At 40.6% G+C, this 22,790-nt stretch overlaps 1 protein-coding gene across 2 annotated transcripts in view; it reads right to left on the reverse strand.

Annotated features, from left to right (window-relative positions):
• LOC127583121 (tumor necrosis factor receptor superfamily member 16-like) overlaps window positions 1-22,790 on the reverse strand; it is a 114,640-nt gene that overhangs the window by 60,866 nt on the left and 30,984 nt on the right. Inside the window, exon 3 of one of the 2 annotated variants that reach the window (XM_052038894.1) lies at window positions 7,983-8,339. The exons of the other annotated variant lie outside the window; for it this stretch is intronic. Within the exon in view, the coding sequence (XP_051894854.1) occupies window positions 7,983-8,339 (357 nt within the window). The remainder of the gene's footprint in view (window positions 1-7,982; window positions 8,340-22,790) is intronic. 2 annotated transcript variants of the gene reach the window in all.

Here is a 22,790-nt window from a genome sequence, read left to right on the forward strand (position 1 = left end):
AGTCTCTGAGGGAGCAATTCAGAGAAGCCTGTAATAACATGAGTGACTGTATCGACAATGTTTTATAGAGATTCAGTACTTGCAAATGACTCGTGAGCAGTAAACATTTGACTGAAGATCACTTGTTATTAATGGAAACAAGTTATAAACCTATTTGTTTAATAGAATATTCAACCAGCCATTCTTGCAAAAATCCCACTTTCAGAAAAACATCTTGAAGAAAATATGTTTCAAGAACTCATCCTAGAAGGTGAATGAGATTTGGTTTTACTTTCTATTGGAATCAAATCATCTGATTTGATTTTTTTGTATATTCATTCACAGGATGTGAAAAATCACCAGATTTATTTTCCACACATTACTGGCTTTTTCAGAGATCAAAGAGCCACATTGGTGGGTCTGCAGGCACAGATAAGCCTGACTGAGAAAGGTCTGCAGTAATCATTCCCTGAAGCACGTTAGCAAACCAGATGGATTTTTACAACACTTCAATGGTGCCATGATCACCATTGCTGATTCCAGTTTATCCATTTCAAATGTATTATTAAAACATCAATTCCCCAACTGCCATTGTGGGATTTGAACTTGTGTCCAGATTAGTAGATCAGGCCTTTGGATATCAGTCAGGTACCTTCACTGTGATACCATTCCCATATTTGCTGAGTAGTTGAGACCAAATCAGAATGGCTGCAGTTTGCAGGACTCTGTTTTGTCTGAGAGCAGGATGTCGTTTGATTGGCTAGTTTGTCTCTGTAGTTTACCTTACCACTCAACATACTCAAACCATCAGACTTGGCCTGGTTCAACACCCAATCTATCAAGCCAGCAGTCCCCAAATTGTACTGAAAAACCTTTATATACCTTAAATATTTTTTGAATTAAGTCCTTCAGAGACAATACCAAGACAACAAGAGCTGTCTTGTTCTGTTCCTAAGTCCTGATTTGACCACAATTCCTACAGATCTGTTAATTAATTTGATCTGTACTCAAATTGAGTTCCAGGACAATAGGTATCCACCGGCAGCTGAGTGTTAGGCTGTAAATAAACACTGCTTGAAACAAACATAACTCAAGTAACATTCTAAAAGGCTTCAGATTTATTGGCTTGGTTGCAGTTCAATTAATAAAGCAAGTTACAAAATCAGGTGATTTTCATCATATTTTCCGTGAAGCTTCCTACAGGCCCCCTAGTGGTAGCTGGGATATTACAGGTAGAGGGGAAAGGAAAATGGAGAAGAATTTCAGGGCAATTCAACAGAAAGGGGAAAAAAAGGATGACAGTAAGGAAGAAGAGAAAGTTAAAACTGAAGAAAGGGAGAAGGGGAAATTAACACTATTGGCAACATTATAGTAAGAGAGAAAGGATTTTAGCTGTGCTGTACTGATCTATGTCACCACTGAACATCGTAGATTTGTTTCAGTTTGTCGTCAATTGGCTTGGATGAATGTTAAGGAAACATTGGGCTTAAAACAAAATAATATAAATTTACTCTCAAATTTTTCTGGGTTGGAACAACAGAGAACATAGAATAGTACAGCACCAGAACAGGACCTTTGGTTCATGATGTCTGAGCCAACCACAACACCACTTTAAATTGCATATCTACCTACATATGGTTCATATCCCTCCATTCCCCACCTGTTCATGTGTCTGTCTAAATGCTTCTTAAATGTTGCTATAGTATCTGCTTCCACCAATTTCCCCTGGCAATGCATTCTAGGCACCTACCACTCGTGTAAAAAAATCTTGCCACATAATTCTCCTTTAAACTTTCCTCCTCTCACTTAAAGCTATGGCCTCTAGTATTTGACATTTCCACCCTGGGAAAATGACCCTGACACTCATAATTTTAAATACTTTGCTCAGGTCACTACTCTTCAGAGAAAGGAATCCAAGTTTGTCCAACCTCTCCTTATCGCTCATACTCTCTAACCCAGACAACATAGTGGTGTACTTCTTCTGCACTCTCTCCAAAGCCTCCACATCCTTCCTGCAATGCGGCCACCAGAACTTTCATTTAAACTAGGCAGATCTTCCAAGTCTGAAATGAAAGGCCTAAAGTCATCCCTTCTACTGAGGTGGAGCCTTCGTTCTCTCTTTTCCCCATCATCTTCAGGATAGTTAAATCACATTTGCTGCTTTCTTGTGAATATCCATATGACCCAAGTAGCTGATTCATAAAGGCCTGATGCTAAAAGTTGAACACCTGATATCTATGCATGGCAGACCAATAAAAGGTTTGTTCATGCAAATTTCAGTAGCAAACAAGGCCCATGACATAATAGGCTGAGGGGGGAGTAAATGGTTTTGCAAAGTTGGCAGGTGGTCAAGGAGCATGAGTAATTGGGGCAAACAGTTGGGCCAGGAGATATGTGGCCATGAGTGGAGGTATGGTGGGATGAGGTTCGCATGCTGGAAAGAGGTGCCATAAGGGTCATGACCATTCTAGGTGGCAGCTGACTGTTGTGCCTGAGAAAAAACTGAGTAAGCAAGCTTCTTAAAACAAAACCAATTCAGTGATTGGTTCCCAGCACTGGACTACAAGTCTGGAAATGCTTGGCCAGGTCTCCTTTAAGTAACCCTGAGGCAAACTTCAGCTGTGGGAAGGCCTACTCCAACCAGACCAATGCAAATCTTCTGGGAGCTTCACTCATTCAAGCGTGGCTACCCTTTCAATGAACATCACGGAAGGGGCAGCCCACCAATTATGTCTGACCTCCTCCATGAGTAAGTGTGTGAGATGCATGGCAGATCCAGAGGAGGGAGAAAAACCTACTATATGGAATCCCCAGCAAGTCCATGATTTTCATTTGTGGATCATTTTGTTTGGAAAATGAATACTGAAGAACACCAGAGCATGGTAAAACATAATCAGGTATCTAGTCTGGGTTCTCAATGGAACATGGACTCTGCAGCTTTCTGATGCTGACGGTGTTACAATCGATTTTAGAAGGAAAGGGTGTGGTGCTCTGGAGGATTGTTGGGGAGCACAGGGAAGCTCTGTAAACTTTATCGTCCTATGTTTGAAAGAGAAGAACCATGTAGAAATTGAGGATATTGTTATCAGTGGAATCCAAGGATCTGCAATTAATGTCATGCAGAGACAGTGCACAGTTTGGAGTCTGACCTTATCGCTTTTCAAACTGACTATTTTACAGGAGACACAGGAGACACAGGAGACTGCAAATGTCAGAATCTAGAGCAAGAAACAAACTGCTCGAGGAATTCAGCGGGTTGAGCAGCATCTGTGGAGGCAAAGGAATGAGTCAGTCCTAATGCAGGGTCTCAACCCCAAACGTCAACCTTTCCTTTGCCCCCATAGATATTGTTTGACATGTTGAGTTCCTCCAGCGGTTTGTTGGTTTTTTTTTGCTGGTTCTTTTACACCTCTTTAGCATCTGATCAAATAGGGACACGCTAATTAAATCTTCATGTCACTCAAAGGTCTTGTTCACGGACTCTTTGGCAAGAGTATCCTTGACTCCATTCCATAATACATTTTCTAGTCTGGGCTCACCCCGACCCCAGCCCAACAAGAGGCTCAAAAGGACAAATGCCTATTGAAAAACAACAAAGCCTTTTTAGCAGATGGTATCCTTGGTGATGTTATAAAATCTGGTGAGTAAAATTCTGAGATGGATTCACGGGCTCAACTCCCTCATCTAGGAAGAAACCAGAGGGTTTCAGACATACCATAATCAAGGCATCTTCAAGAAAGGAGACAAATTGGATTGTAAGAACAACGGAGGTATCACCCTGCTGTCTGCCACAAGGGAAGTCTTTGCCAGGGTCTACCTCACTGCTTCCTCCCATTGGCCAAAGAACCACTCCCAAAATCATACTGTGGATCTGTAAATTAAGAGATACTTCAGACATGATCTTCACCATGTGGTAACTTCAAGAAAAGTGCAAGGGGTAGCATCAACCACCGTACGTGGGTGTTTTCCACACTACAAAAGCTTCTAACTCAGTTAACCATAACAGATTGTGGAGAATTTTTCAAAAATTCTTCTTAAATTTGAAGAAAAATTTTTGGCAGAAATTTTTCTCCATCTGCTGCACAGAAGTTGTGATTCCAGCCAATAGATTTACACAGAGCTGGCAGAAATGCAGAAGAAACAGCAGAAGGAGCACACCATCTCCCAATCTACCCACCAGCCTGCCCAGTCAAGCACCTTCCACCCCCATCTGTGATAGTGTCTGTACAACAGACCTACTTGGGCTTCATCAGCCACGTCAGACCCCATAGAACCAGCATGGAAGCAAGTCACCCTCAACACTAAGGAGTTGCTTTTGAAGAGAAGAATACGGTAAGTATCATTTTGTCTCTGTCAGGATTATGCAACAAGCAGGCAATATGGGCAAGTTATCAATTTTCAAGGCTTAATTCACATAATGCGCATAGAAAATAGTGATTATTATTTAAGCTCCCCTTTCATGTTCTTTCATTAGGTTGTGTTGTGAATGAGAAAATAAAGATTAAATGCTCTAAAGAGATAACCTTTCTTTATTCTATTGCGTAATAACATTTTACTCACTACAGATTGGTTCATTTTGGCCATGATTTCTCAGTTAGGAGATAGGCTTAGAAATGTTGATGCACCCCTTTTGGTTATTGTCCCAACACATTGAAATATATTTGCTACCGCAGCCTAAGGGTTCTCACTTACAGCAAACTGTGCAACAAGAATACACCTTTGCACTCGAAAACGTGCCTGTAGTCCACCTCTCCAGAGGCTGTGCTCAGGAGATCAGTCACAGGTCGAGGCCATCGGAGGAGGGGTTTGTGATGGACTGAGCGCTTCGTATCAGCAAAGAAAAATAGGAGCATGGGACCATTCAGCCCTTATTTTGTCATTCAATACCATCAGGGCTGGCCCTCCATCTTAATACCATATTCCTGTTCTTTCCTCATATCCCATCTCCCACTGGTGGTGGAGCTTGGGGAGGAAGAGGTGGGAAGAATCAAGAGCATTTCTTGCATTGATTAGAAGGGATTATTCTGGTACCGATGTAGGAGTTGGTCGGGGGAGGGATGTGAGATTAGCTGGAATTTTTTTTAATATCAGTCAGTGTCCCAATCAAGCTCTGTGCTGAAAAGAGCTGGTTGTTCTGGGACTGCCCAATAATGAGAAGCACCAAAACATAGAGGTCCAACTTGTCCTGTTATGCTCCAAAAGAAGGGTTGCACAGGGAATGATATCATCACATGTAACCCTGATGCGGAAATCACATCAGAGTCACGAGAGTGACTGACGACAGAAAGCTTCGAGTCGAAATTTCCAAATGAGTGGATGCAGTTGTAAAATTGGAAACAGTTGTGATTCAGCACTTTTGTAGTTGTCGCTTTTCAGTTTCATAATGTTACAAAAGAGTTCTGTAAATCACCTCCCAGGCAACTATATCCTAATCCAAAATCTGAATATATCTAATTTTTGGATGATTCAGTAGGAATTAAGGCCACTAAAAGAACAGAGAGACTTCATAGTTTTATGGTGCTCTCTCACATATCTGATAGACACCTCAAATTGTTTCTACATGATGGGTTGGCACTTAATCTTAAAGTAATGCTACACATTCAGTATTAAAGTTGGAGAAATTGACTCAATATTAATGCCTGCTGCATAATTCCACAATGTCTTTGAAATACCAATTATTAACTACAAAGTTATTATTGCACATACTCACACTAAGACTCAGCTCCCAGTTAAGTGGCAGCTAATCTTGGTTGCTTATGGTCACTTCACTTTTTATCCTTCAAGCCCAAGGAAGGGTGAAGGAAAAGAAAGAGACTGAGAGAGAGTGTGTTTGGTCTGCTCATCCAAAAGCCGCTGAATAATCATGTCCTCGCAAGAGACTGAGCTTTAAAACTTATGAGGTTGTCTAACTTGTATAATGGGTGTCCATTAACCCTTACCACTAAAATTTTAGAATGTGTCCATTCCAGTGTAAGTATTTTATCAATTGCTACCAAACTACATCCCTAGTGGTGAGAACTAAAGCATGGTGACTCATTCATTCTCCTTTCAATTATTGTTGAATGTTTAGTAAAATATCATTTATTCTTTTATATTTTCCCTAAGCATTTACTGGGTAATTGGGAGGGAGAAGCATAAAGGGCTCCTAACTGCCAGAGGATCTAGACATCAGACATAAAGACATTGATCAGGTTAGACCAGTCTCCTTTAAGCAGTATAGAAGCAGGCCTCACCCATTTCACATAAGTGGTTGACAGCATTTGTGGGAGATGCACACGCATCTTGAGCAATTGATGTCAATATATGTCTTGCACATACTTTAATAACACTGCATTTGTCTGATGACCTACTTGCATGTCCTAATCATGGAGGACCCAGAGAAAATGCAGCAAACTACACACAAAGGTCCCAGCTTATTGAACTATGTAGCACGAAATAGCTTCCAAAATCTCAGCAGAAGGGGAGAAAATAGAGATAATAGATTGGATGAAATTTAACAAGGAGGCAGTGACAGAAAGGCTGACTAGGCTTACACAAGATATCAGTTACCCGATCCAGATGGAATGCAGCCTAGGTTGTTAAGAGTAAAGGTTATTGGAGAAATTTTTATGAACAATAAATTAAGGAAAAAAAATCAATAGACACATAGCAGTTTTAGTTAAAAATGAAGAGCAAGCATCAATTTATAACAGCAAGTCCTGTTCGGCTAACTGGATTGAAATTTATGTTGAGGCAATAAGAAACGAATGCAGGAGAGTGCATTTCATTGAATCTTCAGGAGGCATTTGACAAAGTCCTGTATAAAAGACTGGTCAGAAAGATTGAGGCCCATGCAATAAAAGAGTCGGGGACAACATGGATAAGACATTGGCTTTAAAACAGAAAGCCGAGAGTTGAGATAACCAGTTGCTTTATAGACTAGAGAATGGTAAGCAGTGATGTTCCCTATGAGTCAATGGTAGTGCTACCACTTTTTTTGACAATGACCTGGATTTTCATGTGCAGGACAAAATTTCAAAGTGTGCAGAAGAGGAATGGTGAATACTAAGGAGGATAGTAATTAACATCCAGAGAACATTGATGGACTGGCAGAATAAATTAACTAACATGCAGATGAATGGCAGATGAACCCTAAAGAAGAGAAGAGTGGAGTGATGCATTTTGGCAAAAGAATAGGGAGAGACAATACAAGGTAAATGGTCTTTTTTGTACAACACATGGGAACAATGGGATCTGGTTATATATGTGCATGAATCTTTGAAGCTGACAGAACACATTGAGAGAGTGGTTAGTACAGCATATAGGATCCTGGGCTTTATAAATAGATGTATTGTTAGATCACAGTTGGAGTATTGCATACAATTCTGGTCACCGCACTAAATCCTCAAGAGAATGCAGAAAAGATTTACTTGAATGGGATAAGGGGTTTGAGGTACAACTAGAGAAGCCAGGGTTGTTCCCTTTGGACCAGAGAAGGTTGAGATGAAATTTAACTGTAACATATATGATCATGCAGGGGTAGACAGAGTGGCTATTCCCTTCAGCAGATTTAACATGTGAGCAAATAATATTTGGGAGCAGGGCAAGGGGATAGTAAGGGTAAAAATTTTTATTTTACACAGAGAGTGTTGATCATGCGGAACGCACTGCTTGTATGAATGGTGGAAAAATAATCGAGGCTTTTTAAAGAGGATTGAATAGGTACAAGTGTAGGGGTATGGGGGAAAGAGCAGAGGATGGACCTGATGGGATTACTTACAAAAAGCCAATACAGACTTTATACGCTGAATGGTTTCCTTATGTGCTGTCCCATTCCACAATCCTCTGAACAGTACTGTACTATGCAAATGAGCTTCAAGGCCAGAAAGCTGCAGTGCAAAAGGAATTTAGAAGGACTGTGGGCCAGTAGAAGCATTATGAAAGGCTCCATCTTGCAAAACATATTCCACCAATCTGACACTTTCAATGAACTGCATAAAAGTGAAAAAATCTGAAGGACTTACAGATGCAAACGGTGTCTTTTATAGGTGTGCACTCCGAGATCATTTTTTCATAATCTTCACAGACCGTGCATGGGAGGCAAGGATCAACACTGCTCTTCTGGTCAGAATAAGTCTCTGTAGGGCATATCTCACAGACTGTATTCCTTTCCTCAGAACACTGTTGCAGGACTCCAAATCCCTCATTGCATATATCGCATGGAAGGCACTCTCCATTAGTGTCCTCATAATACCCATTCATACATGCACAGGAAGTGTCAAAGTTCTCCATGCAGGGGATAGCAATGGTTTTTGTACCCGTACACACAGTGCATGGTTTGCAGGGCTCAGTATGGCTTGAGATATCTGAATAAGAGAAACCTAGGATCAAAAAAAAACATACAGTAAGTAAGTTAAATTTAAAGTATTTTTCTATCTATCATTTGCACTTGGGATGAAGGCATAACTACCAAGGTTGGTACTTATTATCTTTCCCATAAGTGCATGGCTTACAAGATCACATTTGAGGGCAATTAAGAATCAGCCACACCGCGTGAGTCTGAGGTCAAATATAGGCCAAATCTGGTAAGGACATTAATTTTCCTTCCTTGAAAGATTTCAGTATCCCAGCATGAATTTTCTGACAGTCACTCTCATTCCTTTAAATGAAGCAAGTTTTGTAATAATTGCATAAAAATTTCAGAAGCAGCATGGTTGAATTGGAAGCAACATCCTTTTAGTTTACTTTGGACAAGGATTCTGGAATGATATGATGTGACTTTAAAAGACTTTTGGCCAAACCATTTGTCGGGGATTACTCCCTCTGGTTACTAACGTGCACAGGTTGTTGAGAAGCAAAAGGCTGGCACACCTCAATAGTACCACCTACCTGGTGCCACCTGTCTACTCTGTGACACTGATAACTGATTCACTTAATTGGTCAGGACTCCATGCTAACTCCGTGGGAGATGAAATGGGTCTTCAAGAAGGTAAGGCGGGTCATTTAGAAAATTGTCTTGCGGATATCTCAGGAATGGAATGATTTCCACCCATTAAAATTAACAGACAAGAAACAGTGGAGAAGCTGGGCCATGCACTTAAGTTCCCACTGACTGTTTCCCCATAAAGTTCTTAAAATTGTGCCCAAGTCCAACTGGTGGACAACAAAAAAGAATGAATAATAATAATGACATATTCTGTTGGAGAAAGCAAATGCACATTGGGTGAGTCCTACAGAGGGTGCCATGAGTTTCCTGTTGCTGTTACTCTAATTCTGCACCCCTTTCATACCGCACCTCCCTATTGTTGGTCTTCTTACACCATCCCAATGAAACCCAGTGTAAGCTTAAGGAAATGCATCTTACCTGGGCATATTACACCTCCCAGAGCTCAACATTTAATTCAACATGGCTTATGGCCAACCTTTCCACCTGTTTCAGAAATGGACAGACCTGATGAAAAATCATCAGGCTGTAACATTAACTTAATGTGTCCCTCTCCACAGATGCTGCCTGACCTGCTGGTATTTCCAGTATTCTCTTGATTTCAGATTTCCAGCAACAGTATCTCACATTACCAGCATTGATGTTGATATTCTTTCCCCTCTGACTTTCTTCATTTCCTTCTGTTTATATTTCCCTCATAACAGATCAGTTGCAACTAACACCACTTTCACTAACCCTCTCCCAGGAGCACTGCTCCATTTGCATCGTTTCCATCTCCTTTGGTCCCCACCCTATCACAGACATTCCCTTTGTTCTCCCTGCTCACCCACTTCTCGACAAAATAAAACATGCTTGCTTTCTGACTTTTCCAGTTCTAAAGAAAGGTCATTGACCTGAAATCTTAATATTTCTCTCTCCACAGATGCTGTCTGACCTACTGAGTATTTTCAGGATTTTCTGGGTTTTTTTTTGTATTTCAGCATCTGCAGCTTTTTGTTTCAATTGAAAACTTCTTTCTTGGTGTTTTCAACAGAAGATTTGGATCTGAAGCCAGTTAACAGGTGAGAATAATCTGTGTGATAGCAGTGATACACTAAGAGGACAATAGGAGCTCACACACAACATGTGGATACTTTAAGTGTGGAGGAACAAAGTGACCCTGAGCATCAAGTACATAGAACTTAAGAACATAAGAAATAGTAGCAGGAGTAGACCACAGCAGCTCTACCATTCATCAAAATTCTGACTGATTTTCTACCATTTTCCTGTCCGCTCCCCATATTGATCTATAAATCGATATTTCTGTCTTTCGTTTTGACTGAACTCAGTAATTGACCTTTGATAACCATTCTGGGACACAGAATTCAAAGATTCACCACCCTATCCATGAAGAAATTTCTGCTCATCTCAGTGCTAAACAGCCTTCCCTTTATTCTGAGTCTGTGACTCCTTGTTTTAGAGCCCTCAGCCAGAGAAAACATCCTCCCACATCCAGTCTGTTGAGCCAGTTAACTATTTTCTAGGTATCCACAAGATTTCTTCTCATTCTTCTAAACTGTAAAGAATACGTGCCTAGTCCACTTGACCTCTCTTCATACAGCAAACCTGCCAACTCTTGAACCAGTCTTGGTCCATAAAGACAGACACAAAGTAGTTGTTTAGTATCTCTGCCATTTCCTCATTCTCCATTGTAAATTATCTTATTTCTGCAAGGATACATTTACCCTCACTAAGTCTTTTCCTTTTTACATACCTACAGAGGTCTTTACAATCTGTTTTTAACATTTCTTGCCAGTTTGTACTCGTGATCTATCTTGCCTTATAATGAACTGCACAAAACGAAAAAATTAGCTGGATTTACAGATGCAGATATTGCCTTGTGTGGTATCCTTTGCCGAGTTCTGAAACAGTCCCCAAACCTCAGGTCTACTGCTATTTCTGTCAACTTTATACGCCTCTTCCATGAACTTAATACTATTTTTAATTTCTATATTAACCACAGATGAACTAGTTTTCTTGTGCAGTACTTGTACTTTCTGAGAATTTTCTTTCTGTAAATTATGTATTATTTCTTTACATGCCGCCTGTCCTGCTGAGAACTTCCAACTTTTACTTCAGATGTCCAGTATCTGCAGTTTTTTCCTATATTCTTGGCCTCTTCCTGTGTTATACTAGTCAGTGATGTCTATATATTCCAAGAGAGACGGAGAATGGTCTTATCCAAGAGCTGCACAGTGCCTGGGAGAATAGTGCTGTGAGTTCACAATGCACAATTGTACTACTCAATTTCCATTAGAAAATTAACTAATTTTGATCACAAAAATCCCACAAAAGAAAAGATTAAATACTGATGACTTTGAGGTTGGAGCTATTCAGCATTATAAATCTTCTGGAACAAAAGAACAATAACAAAAAAAAATTAAAGCTGTTACACAGAGCATCTCAAATGAAATAAAGGAGAAATAAGTAAAATGAATGCAAGACAGACATAAAAGGCCACTCAGCTAACCTGAGAGACTGATTAAATTAAAAAAAACAAATCAAAAACCTCTATCTCTGTTACAAGAATGATAGAATCTTAAAAGGAGCATTCTTCACTTTTGAGATTCAAGAAGATAGCTGTCACAAACCACAGTTCTCTGTTCCTTGTTCCCTGCAAGTATAACCTCCCACTTGGAGCTTTGAACTGCTGAAAATACATAAAACACAGGAGCAGTGGAAATCAAAGCAGTAGTCATTCTGTCCTTTGAGCATGGTCCGGATTCAGTAAGGTCACTGTTAATCCAGTGCGAGATCTGTATATTCCCTGCTCATGCCCTGATTCCCTTAGCATTCAAAAATCTGTACAACACAGCCCTAAATACGTTGAACAACTGGGCATCCACAGCCCTCTGAGGTAAAGAATCCTAAAGACTTACAACCCCTTTACATACAAATTTTTCCTTGCCTCAATTCCTAAAAGGCAGACCCTGATCCTGAGACTGTATCCTCTAATTCCAGAGGAAAAACCTCCATTCTTGCATCCACTCTGTCAGCTCTTCCTTGTATTTCACACCTTATCTGATAGGCCACTTAAATCCAGGGTTTACCAAAACTCCATCTGTAACTCAGTGTCAGATATTTAAGAGCTCCTATAAAGTGAAGCAAACCACTTAGCTGGATCAATATCTGGGCAAGCAATAATGTGATGAAAGAGAAGCTACTGACCATGATGATTAACGTACATGAAATCTCCTTGGAAATAACTGCTCTTAAATCTCATCTACTCCAGACATTCCTGTCGACAGACATCACTCAGCCTTTGGTGAAAGCATAAAGTACCAAGTTTATTCATAATAAAAGATTAAATCAGATCCAAGTATTAACAGCCTAGTGCCCCTGTTATCACTTATGCCAGAACTAACTTTTGCAAGCAACGATGAATAAGATGCTGACTAACCTAGCTTCATCTAAGTCAGCCAAATCCTAAAACGTTCAGAATAATAGTCCACAAATTAAATGACTGCCTTTTTAATACGGGCAGAAGCACTTAGCTTCTTAAGAGCTGAGGCATGGCATTTTGGCCAGATTGAAAAATTGGCCTCTCATGGCATTTCTGTTGAGTTAGATGTGCAACTTCCTCAGGGAATACAAATATTTAGCCATAATAAATGGTTGTTGGCCTTCTTACCACAACATCTGCATCAAGACTCCTGAGGGAGCATGTTCTATTTCTTATCTTCATCAACAACCTGATAGAAGCATCAAAAGTGACACTACTTATTCTTCTCATTGTCCTTTACAGGCGCCATCTCCCTGGCCCTACACTCATCTCTGGAGCATCTAGACAGTAAAGACACCTATGTTAGACTATTGTTTATTGACTACAGCTCCATCTTCAATACTATCAATCCAAGCAAACTTATCTCCAAACTCCTAAACCTGGCACTCAACACCTCCCTTTGTGACTGGATCCTTGACTTTCTGACCAACAGACCACAATCAGTGAGGATAGGCAGCAACACCTCTGCCATGATTATTCTCAACACTGGTGCCCCACAAGGCTGCATCCTCAGCCCCCTACTCTACTCCCTATACACTCCCGACTGCATGGCCAGATTCTGCTCTAACTCCATCTATAAGTTTGCAGGTGATACCAACGTGGTGGGCCATATCTCAAATAACGATGAGTCAGAGTACAAGAAGGAGACAGAGAGCGTAGCAACATGGTGTCATGACGACAACCTTTCCCTCAATGTCAGCAAAACAAAAGAGCTGGTCATTGACTTCAGGAAGGGGGTGGTGCACATAATCCTGTTTACATTAATAGTGCTGAGGTCAAGAGGGTTGAGAGTTTCAAGTTCCTAGGAGTGAACATCACCAATAGTCTGTCCTGGTCCAACCATGTCGACACCATGGCCAAGAAAGCTCACGAGTGCCTCTACTTCCTCAGGAGGCTAAAGAAATTTGGCATGTCCCCTTTGACCCTAACCAATTTTTATCGATGCACCATAGAAGCATCCTATCCAGATGCATCACAGCTTGGTATGGCAACTGCTCTGCCCATGATCACAAGAAACTGCAGGGAGTTGTGGACACAGCTCAGCGCATCACAGAAACCAGCCTCCCCTCCATGGATTCTGTCTACACTTCTCGCTGCCTCGGTAAAAACACTCAGCGTAATCAAAGACCCCACCCACCCTAGACATTCTCTCTTCTCCCCCCTCCCATCGGGAAGAAGATACAAAAGCCCGAAGCACGTACCACCAGGTTCAAGGACAGCTTCTATCCTGCTGTTATAAGACTATTGCACAGTTCCCTAGTAGGATAGATTGACTTTTGACCTCCCAATCTACCTCGTTGTGACCTTGCAGCTTACTCTCTACCTGCAATGTACTTTCTCTGTATCTGTAACACTTTATTCTACATTCTGTTATTGATTTTACCTTGTACCACCTCAATGCACTGTTGAAATGAGTTCATCTTGTATGAACTGTATGCAAGACAAGTTTTTCACTGTGCCTCGCTACATGTGACAATAATAAACCAATTACAGGAAGAAAGTAGAGAGGTGAAGCAAGCCTGTTGGAGGAGGTTTTACTATCAGCATGATGCACTACAATCTGCTGTAGATAAGATGATAGGAGAATGGTAAATTCTGAAAATATGAAGGCATTTTAGGTCAATGAGCATTAAACTCCTGCACTGATTAGTCTGAGAGTGAACACAACCTGGGAATTCCCAGACCTGGAAATGTTGTGGAGCTGGTCAGAGAATGTTCCAGGAACAGCAGTGAAAGCAGGCCTGAGTTTATTCTGGAAGAAACAAGGAATAGGGCTGGGAATTCTCTGGGAGAATCATGGAAGCTGGCCTGAGATTCTTCCTGGAGAAGCACTGGCAACAGTCCTAAGATTGTTCCGGTAGACATTTGAGATGGGGCCTCTGATTCTTTTGGAGGACAATGGAAGCAGGAACAAGGTTCTTCTGGGAGACATTTGGACAGTACATGGAAGGAAAGGTTTAGAGGGATATTGACCAAATGAGGGCAAATGGGACTAGCTTGGATGGGCATCTTGGTCAGCATGGACCAGTTCGGCCAAAGGGCCTGTTTCCATGCAGTATGACTCTCTGCCTCTATGACAACCATCGAGGTGTTGTGTTGACTTCATGGATTGGAATTCGTGAATCAGGCTCTATAATTAAACATTGAAGAGAGAAAGGACAATATCATCCACAGGCACAGGGGAAGCTCATGGGAATGCAAGAGGAAAAATGGGAATGGTGTAGGATTAATGTGGATGGGTGCTTAATGGTCGGCATGGAGGTAGTGAGCCAAAGGACTTGTTTCTGTGCTATATGACTCTGTCACCTTCTATGAGCAGGTAACATTCTATTCACAGTTCAGCAACAGGCATTGTAAATCAATAAAAGAAATAATGTAATAGCATGACATTATGGGGGCAATATTCAAGTTGATGCAGTTCTGTAAAATTAGTCTTGTGGATTAGCCAGCCAACCATTAGAATAAGCATACAATTCTCCTTACATTATTTTTGGGTGTTTGACATACAACGACAGTACTCCACTTCTATTAGCATCGACGCCCAATGATTCTTGGTTGCAAAAGCAATGCTATTTTTTTTGAATGATGAAATAGATTCAAAGAAGGCCAAGAAAAGATTACATTGTAACTATGGGGATAAAGTAATTTGGTAAAAGCCCTGAAGGGAAACATTAATGCTGTAGCCTTGGTTTCTAGAAGATTGCACTATTGAATACAAAAGAACATAATGGTTGACATGAAATCTCAGTGGCCACAATAAGCCTGAGGTGCATGGTATAATCAGTGCAGCTGGTTGTGTATTAGCAAAGTCTCTCAGTGCATTGGCAAAATCTCTCACTCTTATACCAAGCTAAGGAGACTGGCACTAAGCCTGAAGTTCAGGTCAAACTGAACCAAAGCTGTGGCTAAGTAGTTAATAGCAAATTAAGATTCAGGTCAATAACCTTTCTTCATGGATAAAGAATATCCACTCAATACATTAACTCTCTCTCTTCACATATGCTGCTTAATCTGCTGAGTATTTACAGCATTTTATTTTGGGGTGAGGGGGTTCCAGATATCTAGCATCTGTTATTTCATGTTTTGCAAACTAAGATCATTTGATATGACAACTATCTAAATAGGATGATATTGCTTGCAAAATCTTATCTATAAAATTCCTGCAGATTTTTTTTTCATCAACATTTCCATTTATCTAGTGCTCCTTGGAGACAACAGTTTATGAGCAGCTAACTGCTTCCTATGAATAATATATTTAATAATACAGACAACACTTACAATTATTGTTAAAAGGTCTTAATGCAAGGGTGGGCAATAAGAAAGAGAGTTTCCATGCAGTAGAATCCAACTCACATGTGCAATAATTCCACTCCTATTTCTTTAGAGATTTCTTAATGGTATAGAGTGAAAAGACAGGTCAAGTGGGTTGGTTATTTGCTGGGCTGCTATCAAGTGCCTTCTTCTTGATTTATTCATTTACAGGCTGTGTGTATTGTTGACAAAGCCAGCAGTTATTGCCCAATCACTGTGAATACTGTGTTGGCACAGCAATCAAGCCACCCTGATGCATGCACCTCTAATACAGAGATGTCAGCAACCTCTGTGGAATTCCAAATCACTTAATAGTATGGATTTATAAAAAAAGCAACTACCATACTATTTGATTGTCACAAATCCCATCTATTCATTGAGCCTCTTCAGGACAATATTTCTTATTGGTGCAATGGTGTAGCAGTTAATCCAATAAAATCTGGAAACCCAAATTCATCTCACACCATGGATACCCTGGAAATTAACTTCAGTTATAGAATTATGGAGTTGCAGATCCATACAGACTGTTCAGCCCATCATGTCCATGCTGACCGGTCATTAATGTGGAATATGTCAGTAGAAGTGATGATATTATATGGATGGTTATTATAAAGCCCTCGAGTTCACTAACATCCTTTGGAGATGAAATCTGCTGTCCTTACCCAATCAGGATTATATGCAACTCCAGGCTATCAATGAAGTTGATTCTTAAATGCCCCCTGAGATAACCTATGATGCACTCAGTTCAAGGGTAATTCTGTATAGGCACTGAACCTGACCTTGCCAGTGATGTCCAGATTATAAAATATGAGCAAAGAGAAAAAAACATCATTTTGCACAATTTCCTGTGGTAGCACATTCATCTTTAACCCATTTTACATCTTAGGAAGACTTACAACATTCTTCTAGGGCTGCACAGAATGGATTAAGGGTGAATGATTGACTGGTCTACTGAGACTAGAACCATGAGTCATAGTCTCAAAATAAAGGGGCAGGCCACTTAGGACTGAAACTAGGAGAAATTTCTTCACTCAGAGGGTGGTGAACCTTTGAAATGCAGTCATTGAATTCATTCAAATTCATGCAAAGTCGACAGATATGGGAATGTTGCAGGTAAATGGAGCTAGGGTAGAAGATCAGCCAATGATCCTGATGAATGCTGGAGCTGGGCTTGAACATCCAGATGACCTACTGGTAATCAGGTAATCCAACAGTGCTAGTTTATGGGGAGTTCCAGGATTTAGGCCCAGAAGCAATGAAAGAAAGGCAATACATTTCCATATCAGAATGGTGCTCAAAGTGGGGAACTTGCCGGTGGGGGTATTCCAATGCAACTGCTGCCATTGTCCTTTTTGGTGGTAGAGGGGGCAGGTATGGGAGGTCCTATCAGAATAGCTTACTCTTGATGGTACACACTGCAGCCACAGTGCACTAGTGATGGAGAGAATGAATGTCTAGCATACAGGATGGTGTACCAGATAAGCAGGCTGCTTTGTCCTGATAGTGTTGAGCTTCTTGTGGAACTGCACTAATTGGACTAATTCATTGGAACTGCACTAATCCAGGCAAGCAGAGAATATCCAATCACACTCCTGACACTCTCTGCGTCTTGCAGATAGTGCAAAGGACTTTGGGTGTCAGGAGGTGAATCACTCATCACAAGATACCCGTCATGTCGCCATGGCAATTACATGGCTGGTCCAGCTGGCTTTTTGTTAGTGGTGACCCCCCAGTATATTGATGGTCAGGACTCAGCAATGGTAGTGCCATTGAATGGTAAGTGGAAGTGTTTGGACTCTCTCTTCATTGCCTGGCACCCTTGTGGCCTCAATGTTACTTGCCTGAAAATTGTCCAGGTCTTGCGACATGCAGATATGGGCTGCTTCAGTTGCTAAGGAGCTGTGAATGGATTTGAACGTTGTGCAGTTATTAGCCAACATCCCCACTTCCACTGTTCTGATGGAAGGGTCCTGGACTGACAATGCCAATTGCTTCTCTCTCTACTTGACCTTCAATTGTACCTTTTGAAATACCTGCAGAATCCACACTTCCCCCTCCATCCACTTCCACTTGTTATACATTTGAAAAAGGTATATGGGAGTAGAAAGTAGAACAGGGCAGACTGATCCCGAGTGTGATATGGAGAAGCATTGGGAAACAATGAGTAAATCTCAAGCTCCAAGGTCCAAAAACGGAAATGATTAAGTGGGAACCTTGTCTATTTAAATTATTGATAAAACATCGCAGGAAGAACTTTACTCAAAAAACAATCAATGTTTTGAATGATTAGTGGAGCTAAATTAGCAAAAATGTTATGAAGGTTAAAACAAAAGCTCAGTGTTACAATAAGAGAGTTAAGGAACAAGGGAATGAACTTTGATGAGTTTGACAGCCAATTACTTGTCCTTGACATTTCTTATATCCTTATTCTCTTCAGACAGATTTTCAATAATATTCCCCATAGGGGATTTCAGCTCATAAGATCTCTAACAACCATAAGAACATTTACAGCCCCAATCTCACATGCCATCTTCAAGTAACAAGCCGTCTGATATTCCCTTTGAACAAGCATAAGCAAATCCTGGCAATGCAAGGAGGCAGGAGTAATGGATACATGTTATGGAGGAAGGGAGCAGGGTCCAAGGTTTCATAAGATAAAGCAATGAATCCCAAAAAGCAAGCAAACATTTATTCAAAGAGAAAACATTTTTAAAATGTGTGTGGTCTCTATCAATGCTTTAATATGAAAGAATGGGTTTGTAATTTGGTTAGAAAGTTCTGAAGAAGGATCTTATATAAAACATTTGAAATTAAAATTTCCTTGTAGGATTTCCAAACAGTCCTCATATCTAAAACATGATTATCCCAGAAGTGCCTGTGATGGTCATTCCCTGAGAGCTTGGTCTAATTTCCCTGACAATTCTCCAAAAGGATTGATATTGTCCCATGCAACTTTCCCCTTTTTCCCTTCTCTATTTTCCCTGAATAATGTCACCAGGAATATTAATTTCTCTATCCTCACCACCTTTGAGTTAGTTGTTTTTTATTGTTATATTTTGGTTTCATGTGATGACATGCAGATTGGCAACTTTAATCACCTGGGTCCATGCATTTATGTATTTGAATCCATTTGGACTTCTTCACAATTGCCCACTGCCTGTTTCTGAGCTATTGGTTACTCAGCACTGTTGCTGCTCTCTGTCCTCTATGGTGCTTGTTTCTCCCCTTGAATGTTTCAGCCAACTATTCTTCTAAAGAATGTATGGATCCTAGATTCATGGAGCTACAATCTGAATAGTTTTCTCTTCCAACAGGAGCCTGAAGCCTTTCCTCTTGCATGAGGTCTCAGCCACTGCATTAAAACTATTTTAGTCTGTTATTCCTGTATTTAATAGCAGTGATTCAGAGACACAAGAGACTGCAGGTGCTGGAATCTGGAGCAAAAAACAAACTCACTGGATCAAGCAGCATCTGTGGAGGCAAGACCCTGCATTACGACTGAAAATGTAGAGGGAAGATAGCCAAGTGAGAGCATGAGGTGGAACAGAGACTGGTAGATGATAGGTGGAACCACATTATAAGGAGGGGCAGAATGATGGCCAGATGCAGCCAGTATGGGAGGGGGAGAAGGGTGTTGAGACACAGGCTCGTAGGTGGAAAACAGATGTAAGGAATAAAATAGGCAGATGGAACCAGGGGGAGGAGAAGAGGGGGAAGGTAGAGACAAGAGGCTGATGGGTAATAGGTGGAACTAGATATGGGAGGGAGGATGGGCAGAGATGATGGGCCCTTCTTTCTTCTCCTTTGGTTCATCGCTCCTATCGCCTCCTCCACCTGGTTCAATCTGCCCATTATCCTTCCCTCATTGGTTCCACCTATCACCTATCAACCCGTGTCTCACCCCTCCCTCTCACCTCTACATACTGGCTATCTACCCTTTACATTCTCATCCTGATGCAGGGTCTTGACCCGAAATGTCAACCATCCCTTTGCCTCCACAGATGCTGCTCAACTTGAGTTCTTTCAGCAGTTTGGTCTTTGGCTGTAATTCTGAGATTACTGCCATTGAAGTCCTGCTTGTTAACTTTGTCTCTAGCTCATGAAATTCCTACTAGAAGGCCTCAGCCCTTTCCTTCCAACTTTCTTGATTTCCATAAGGACCATACATTCTTGCTGTTATACTTCATCTGCCATCTCCACCCATGTGAAAATGTTCTGAACCTATCTGTGACATACTTTGCCCTGACATCATACATTTATCACACCACCAGCTGCAGTTATGTCTCTTTATCCAAGTGAATATAGAATCCCCAATGACAGTTGCATTTCTGCACCTTGCCATGTCCCTTTGCAGCATCATTTGACACTGTGCATCTTCTCCAAACAGCGCACCCCAAGATGTCACCACACTCACTGGTATAGGCACAACAAAAGAGACCACTTGCAGTGCTTGTCTCTTCCTAACCAGCTACTTACATTCTATCCTCCAAAACTCCCCATGGCTACAGTGAGACTACTTCCAGGTATGTACCATTCAGGAGATCCTCAGCCTCCTATCAACCTTTCAGTGGCATTAGATGATCTTCAAGTGCAGAAGCCAAGAGCAAAAATTCAGACAAAGAAAAGCTCATTGCATGTGATTATTGAATATAGCATAGGAATTTCAGGCAAGGCGTCTCAGTCATCCATCATTTTGGTTAAGAAGCATCCCTTTATATCCAAGTGATTACTCCGATTGTTTATATATTTACTGTTGTCCTTCCTGGCAATAATAATAATAATATGGGGAAAATTACTTATGGCAGATGTTACTTTGCTAACATCAAACCACATTCACAGCACTTGGCATGTGATTTCCTTGACTGGCAATTAATGCAATTCCGCAGTGAATAGCTCAAGATAATTATCTTTGGTTTCTTTCACATTTGTATTCAGAATTAGGAAAATATTTCAGCTTATTTGATGGCTTGGGCTTTGAAAAGCTTCAGCTTTGACTTGTTATTACTATTGCTAAGTGACTCCATCTGTTGACTTTTAAAAAGAAAAAAAAACTGTGAATGTTAGAAATCAGAAATAAAAACAAAAATGCCAGAAGTACTAAACAGATCAGGCAACATTTGTAGAGCTTGAAGCTGAGTTAACATTTCAGGCTGATTATCTATCGGATGAATGTAAATATTAATATGGAAAACATCACTTAAATCAGATGTTACATCAGGCTACATTCATTTGGAATATGATAACCATTGTATGTAATTAAACCTATCCTTCAGTGAACAGCTGCATGATAAATTAGACAACACTGCAGAGAAAAAGCTAAGACTGTCATTCCATTTTATCATAATTCTTCTCTCTCTCCACAGCAGTTGCTGCCAGCCCCCTTGAGTACTTCCAACGTTTTCTGTTATTATCTCTTGAACTGTCTTGATTTAGAAAAGGGAAATATTTGTGTTAATATCTCCACAACTTAAACACACTTGTGTTCTCTCTTTTCCGGTTCTGATGAAGGATGTGTCACCTGAAACATTGACTGGTTCTTTCCCCTTAGATGCTGCCTGGCTTGCTGAGTGCTTCCAGAATTTTATGTTTTTGTTTTGGATTTCCAGCACCCGGAGTATTTTGCTGCATGCTCATTAATATAGCATCTTTTATCTCCCGATGGTACCTTAAAGTGCTTTGCAGACAATGAGGTACATTTGACGTGTGATTGCAGTACTCATACAAGAAACAGAACAGTGAATTTCATCACAGAAAACTCCCACAAGCAGCAATGTGATAATGACCATATAATCTGTTTTAGTGATACAAATAAGGGCAAAGATACCAAAGGATAAATACTCTGCACCTCTTTAAAAGAGTGACATGGGAACTTTGATGTCCACTTGAGAACCCTTGGTTTAATATGTCATCCAAGAGCAATATTGACAGAGTGGAATTCTCTCAGTGATAAATCTAAGCATGTCCAAATTTTTGTATTCAAATTTCAAGAGTGGGTCTTGAACCCACAAACTTCTATGCCTTACACAAAACAATTCTTAAGCTAAGTATTGTATTGGTATTGGTTTATTATTGTCACCTGTACCAAGGTACAGTGAAAAACTTGTCTTACATACTGTTTGTACATAGTGCATTGAGGTAGTACAGGGTAAAAGCAATAGCAGAATTATGGATGCTGGACATCTGAAGTAAAACCAAAAATGCTAAAAAATTAACTCTTTCTCTCTCCAGAGGCACATTTTCTGTTTTAGTACAAGTAGCTGTTACTTTCCACACTATTATTGGATTATATTGAAGTGAAATTGGCCCAGAAATTCTTCAACATGAAGAGAAACTGCTCAGTAGGCCAACCCCAATTTAAGCATGAGGCTCTTAGGCAAATAAACTTTATTATTTGTGAGGGTCAAACATTGTGCTTGGTAGCTTGGACCTTACACACAGAAATCTACCCTCTGCAATCTCCCACTATTGTGGAGATTACAAGAGGAAATATGAGGAAAATTGATGGTGATGGACCAGAGCTGTTAGCTTGATGATCATGGGAGTGGGTGGTAGGTAACAGATGAGAAGAGTGGAGATCGGGGAGGTGGTGGGGAATAGAAGGAGTCAGGGAGAGGATGCTGGCTAGATGATGATCAGAATGGGGCTCAAGAGAAATCCAAGGGGCTAAGATGGTGGTGTCATTTTGGAGGACAAGATTTCTGAGGTTAATGCAGTTTTATGATTCATTCCCATGTACTGGGCCTGACAGTATTACCTCTAACCCATTCACTGTCATCCTATTCCCATGGCCACACCCACCTTCTGCAGCCTGTGATTTAACTCAAGTTCTTGACCGCAGTAACAAGCCAACATGTGCCTTTGCAAGCATTTCTAATAATCAGAAACAGATTATGTGCTAGAAATTAATTAAAAACATTAAGACTGAAAACAAAACAAACCACTTGCACTTACTTTTGTAGTCCATGTCAATGACCCCATTCAAATGCACAGTGCTACACTATGTGCACCAGCGAAGCTAAGAGGCCAAGTATAAAT

Source organism: Pristis pectinata, chromosome 25 (genome assembly GCF_009764475.1).
Source record: "Pristis pectinata isolate sPriPec2 chromosome 25, sPriPec2.1.pri, whole genome shotgun sequence".
Lineage (NCBI taxonomy): Eukaryota > Metazoa > Chordata > Chondrichthyes > Rhinopristiformes > Pristidae > Pristis > Pristis pectinata.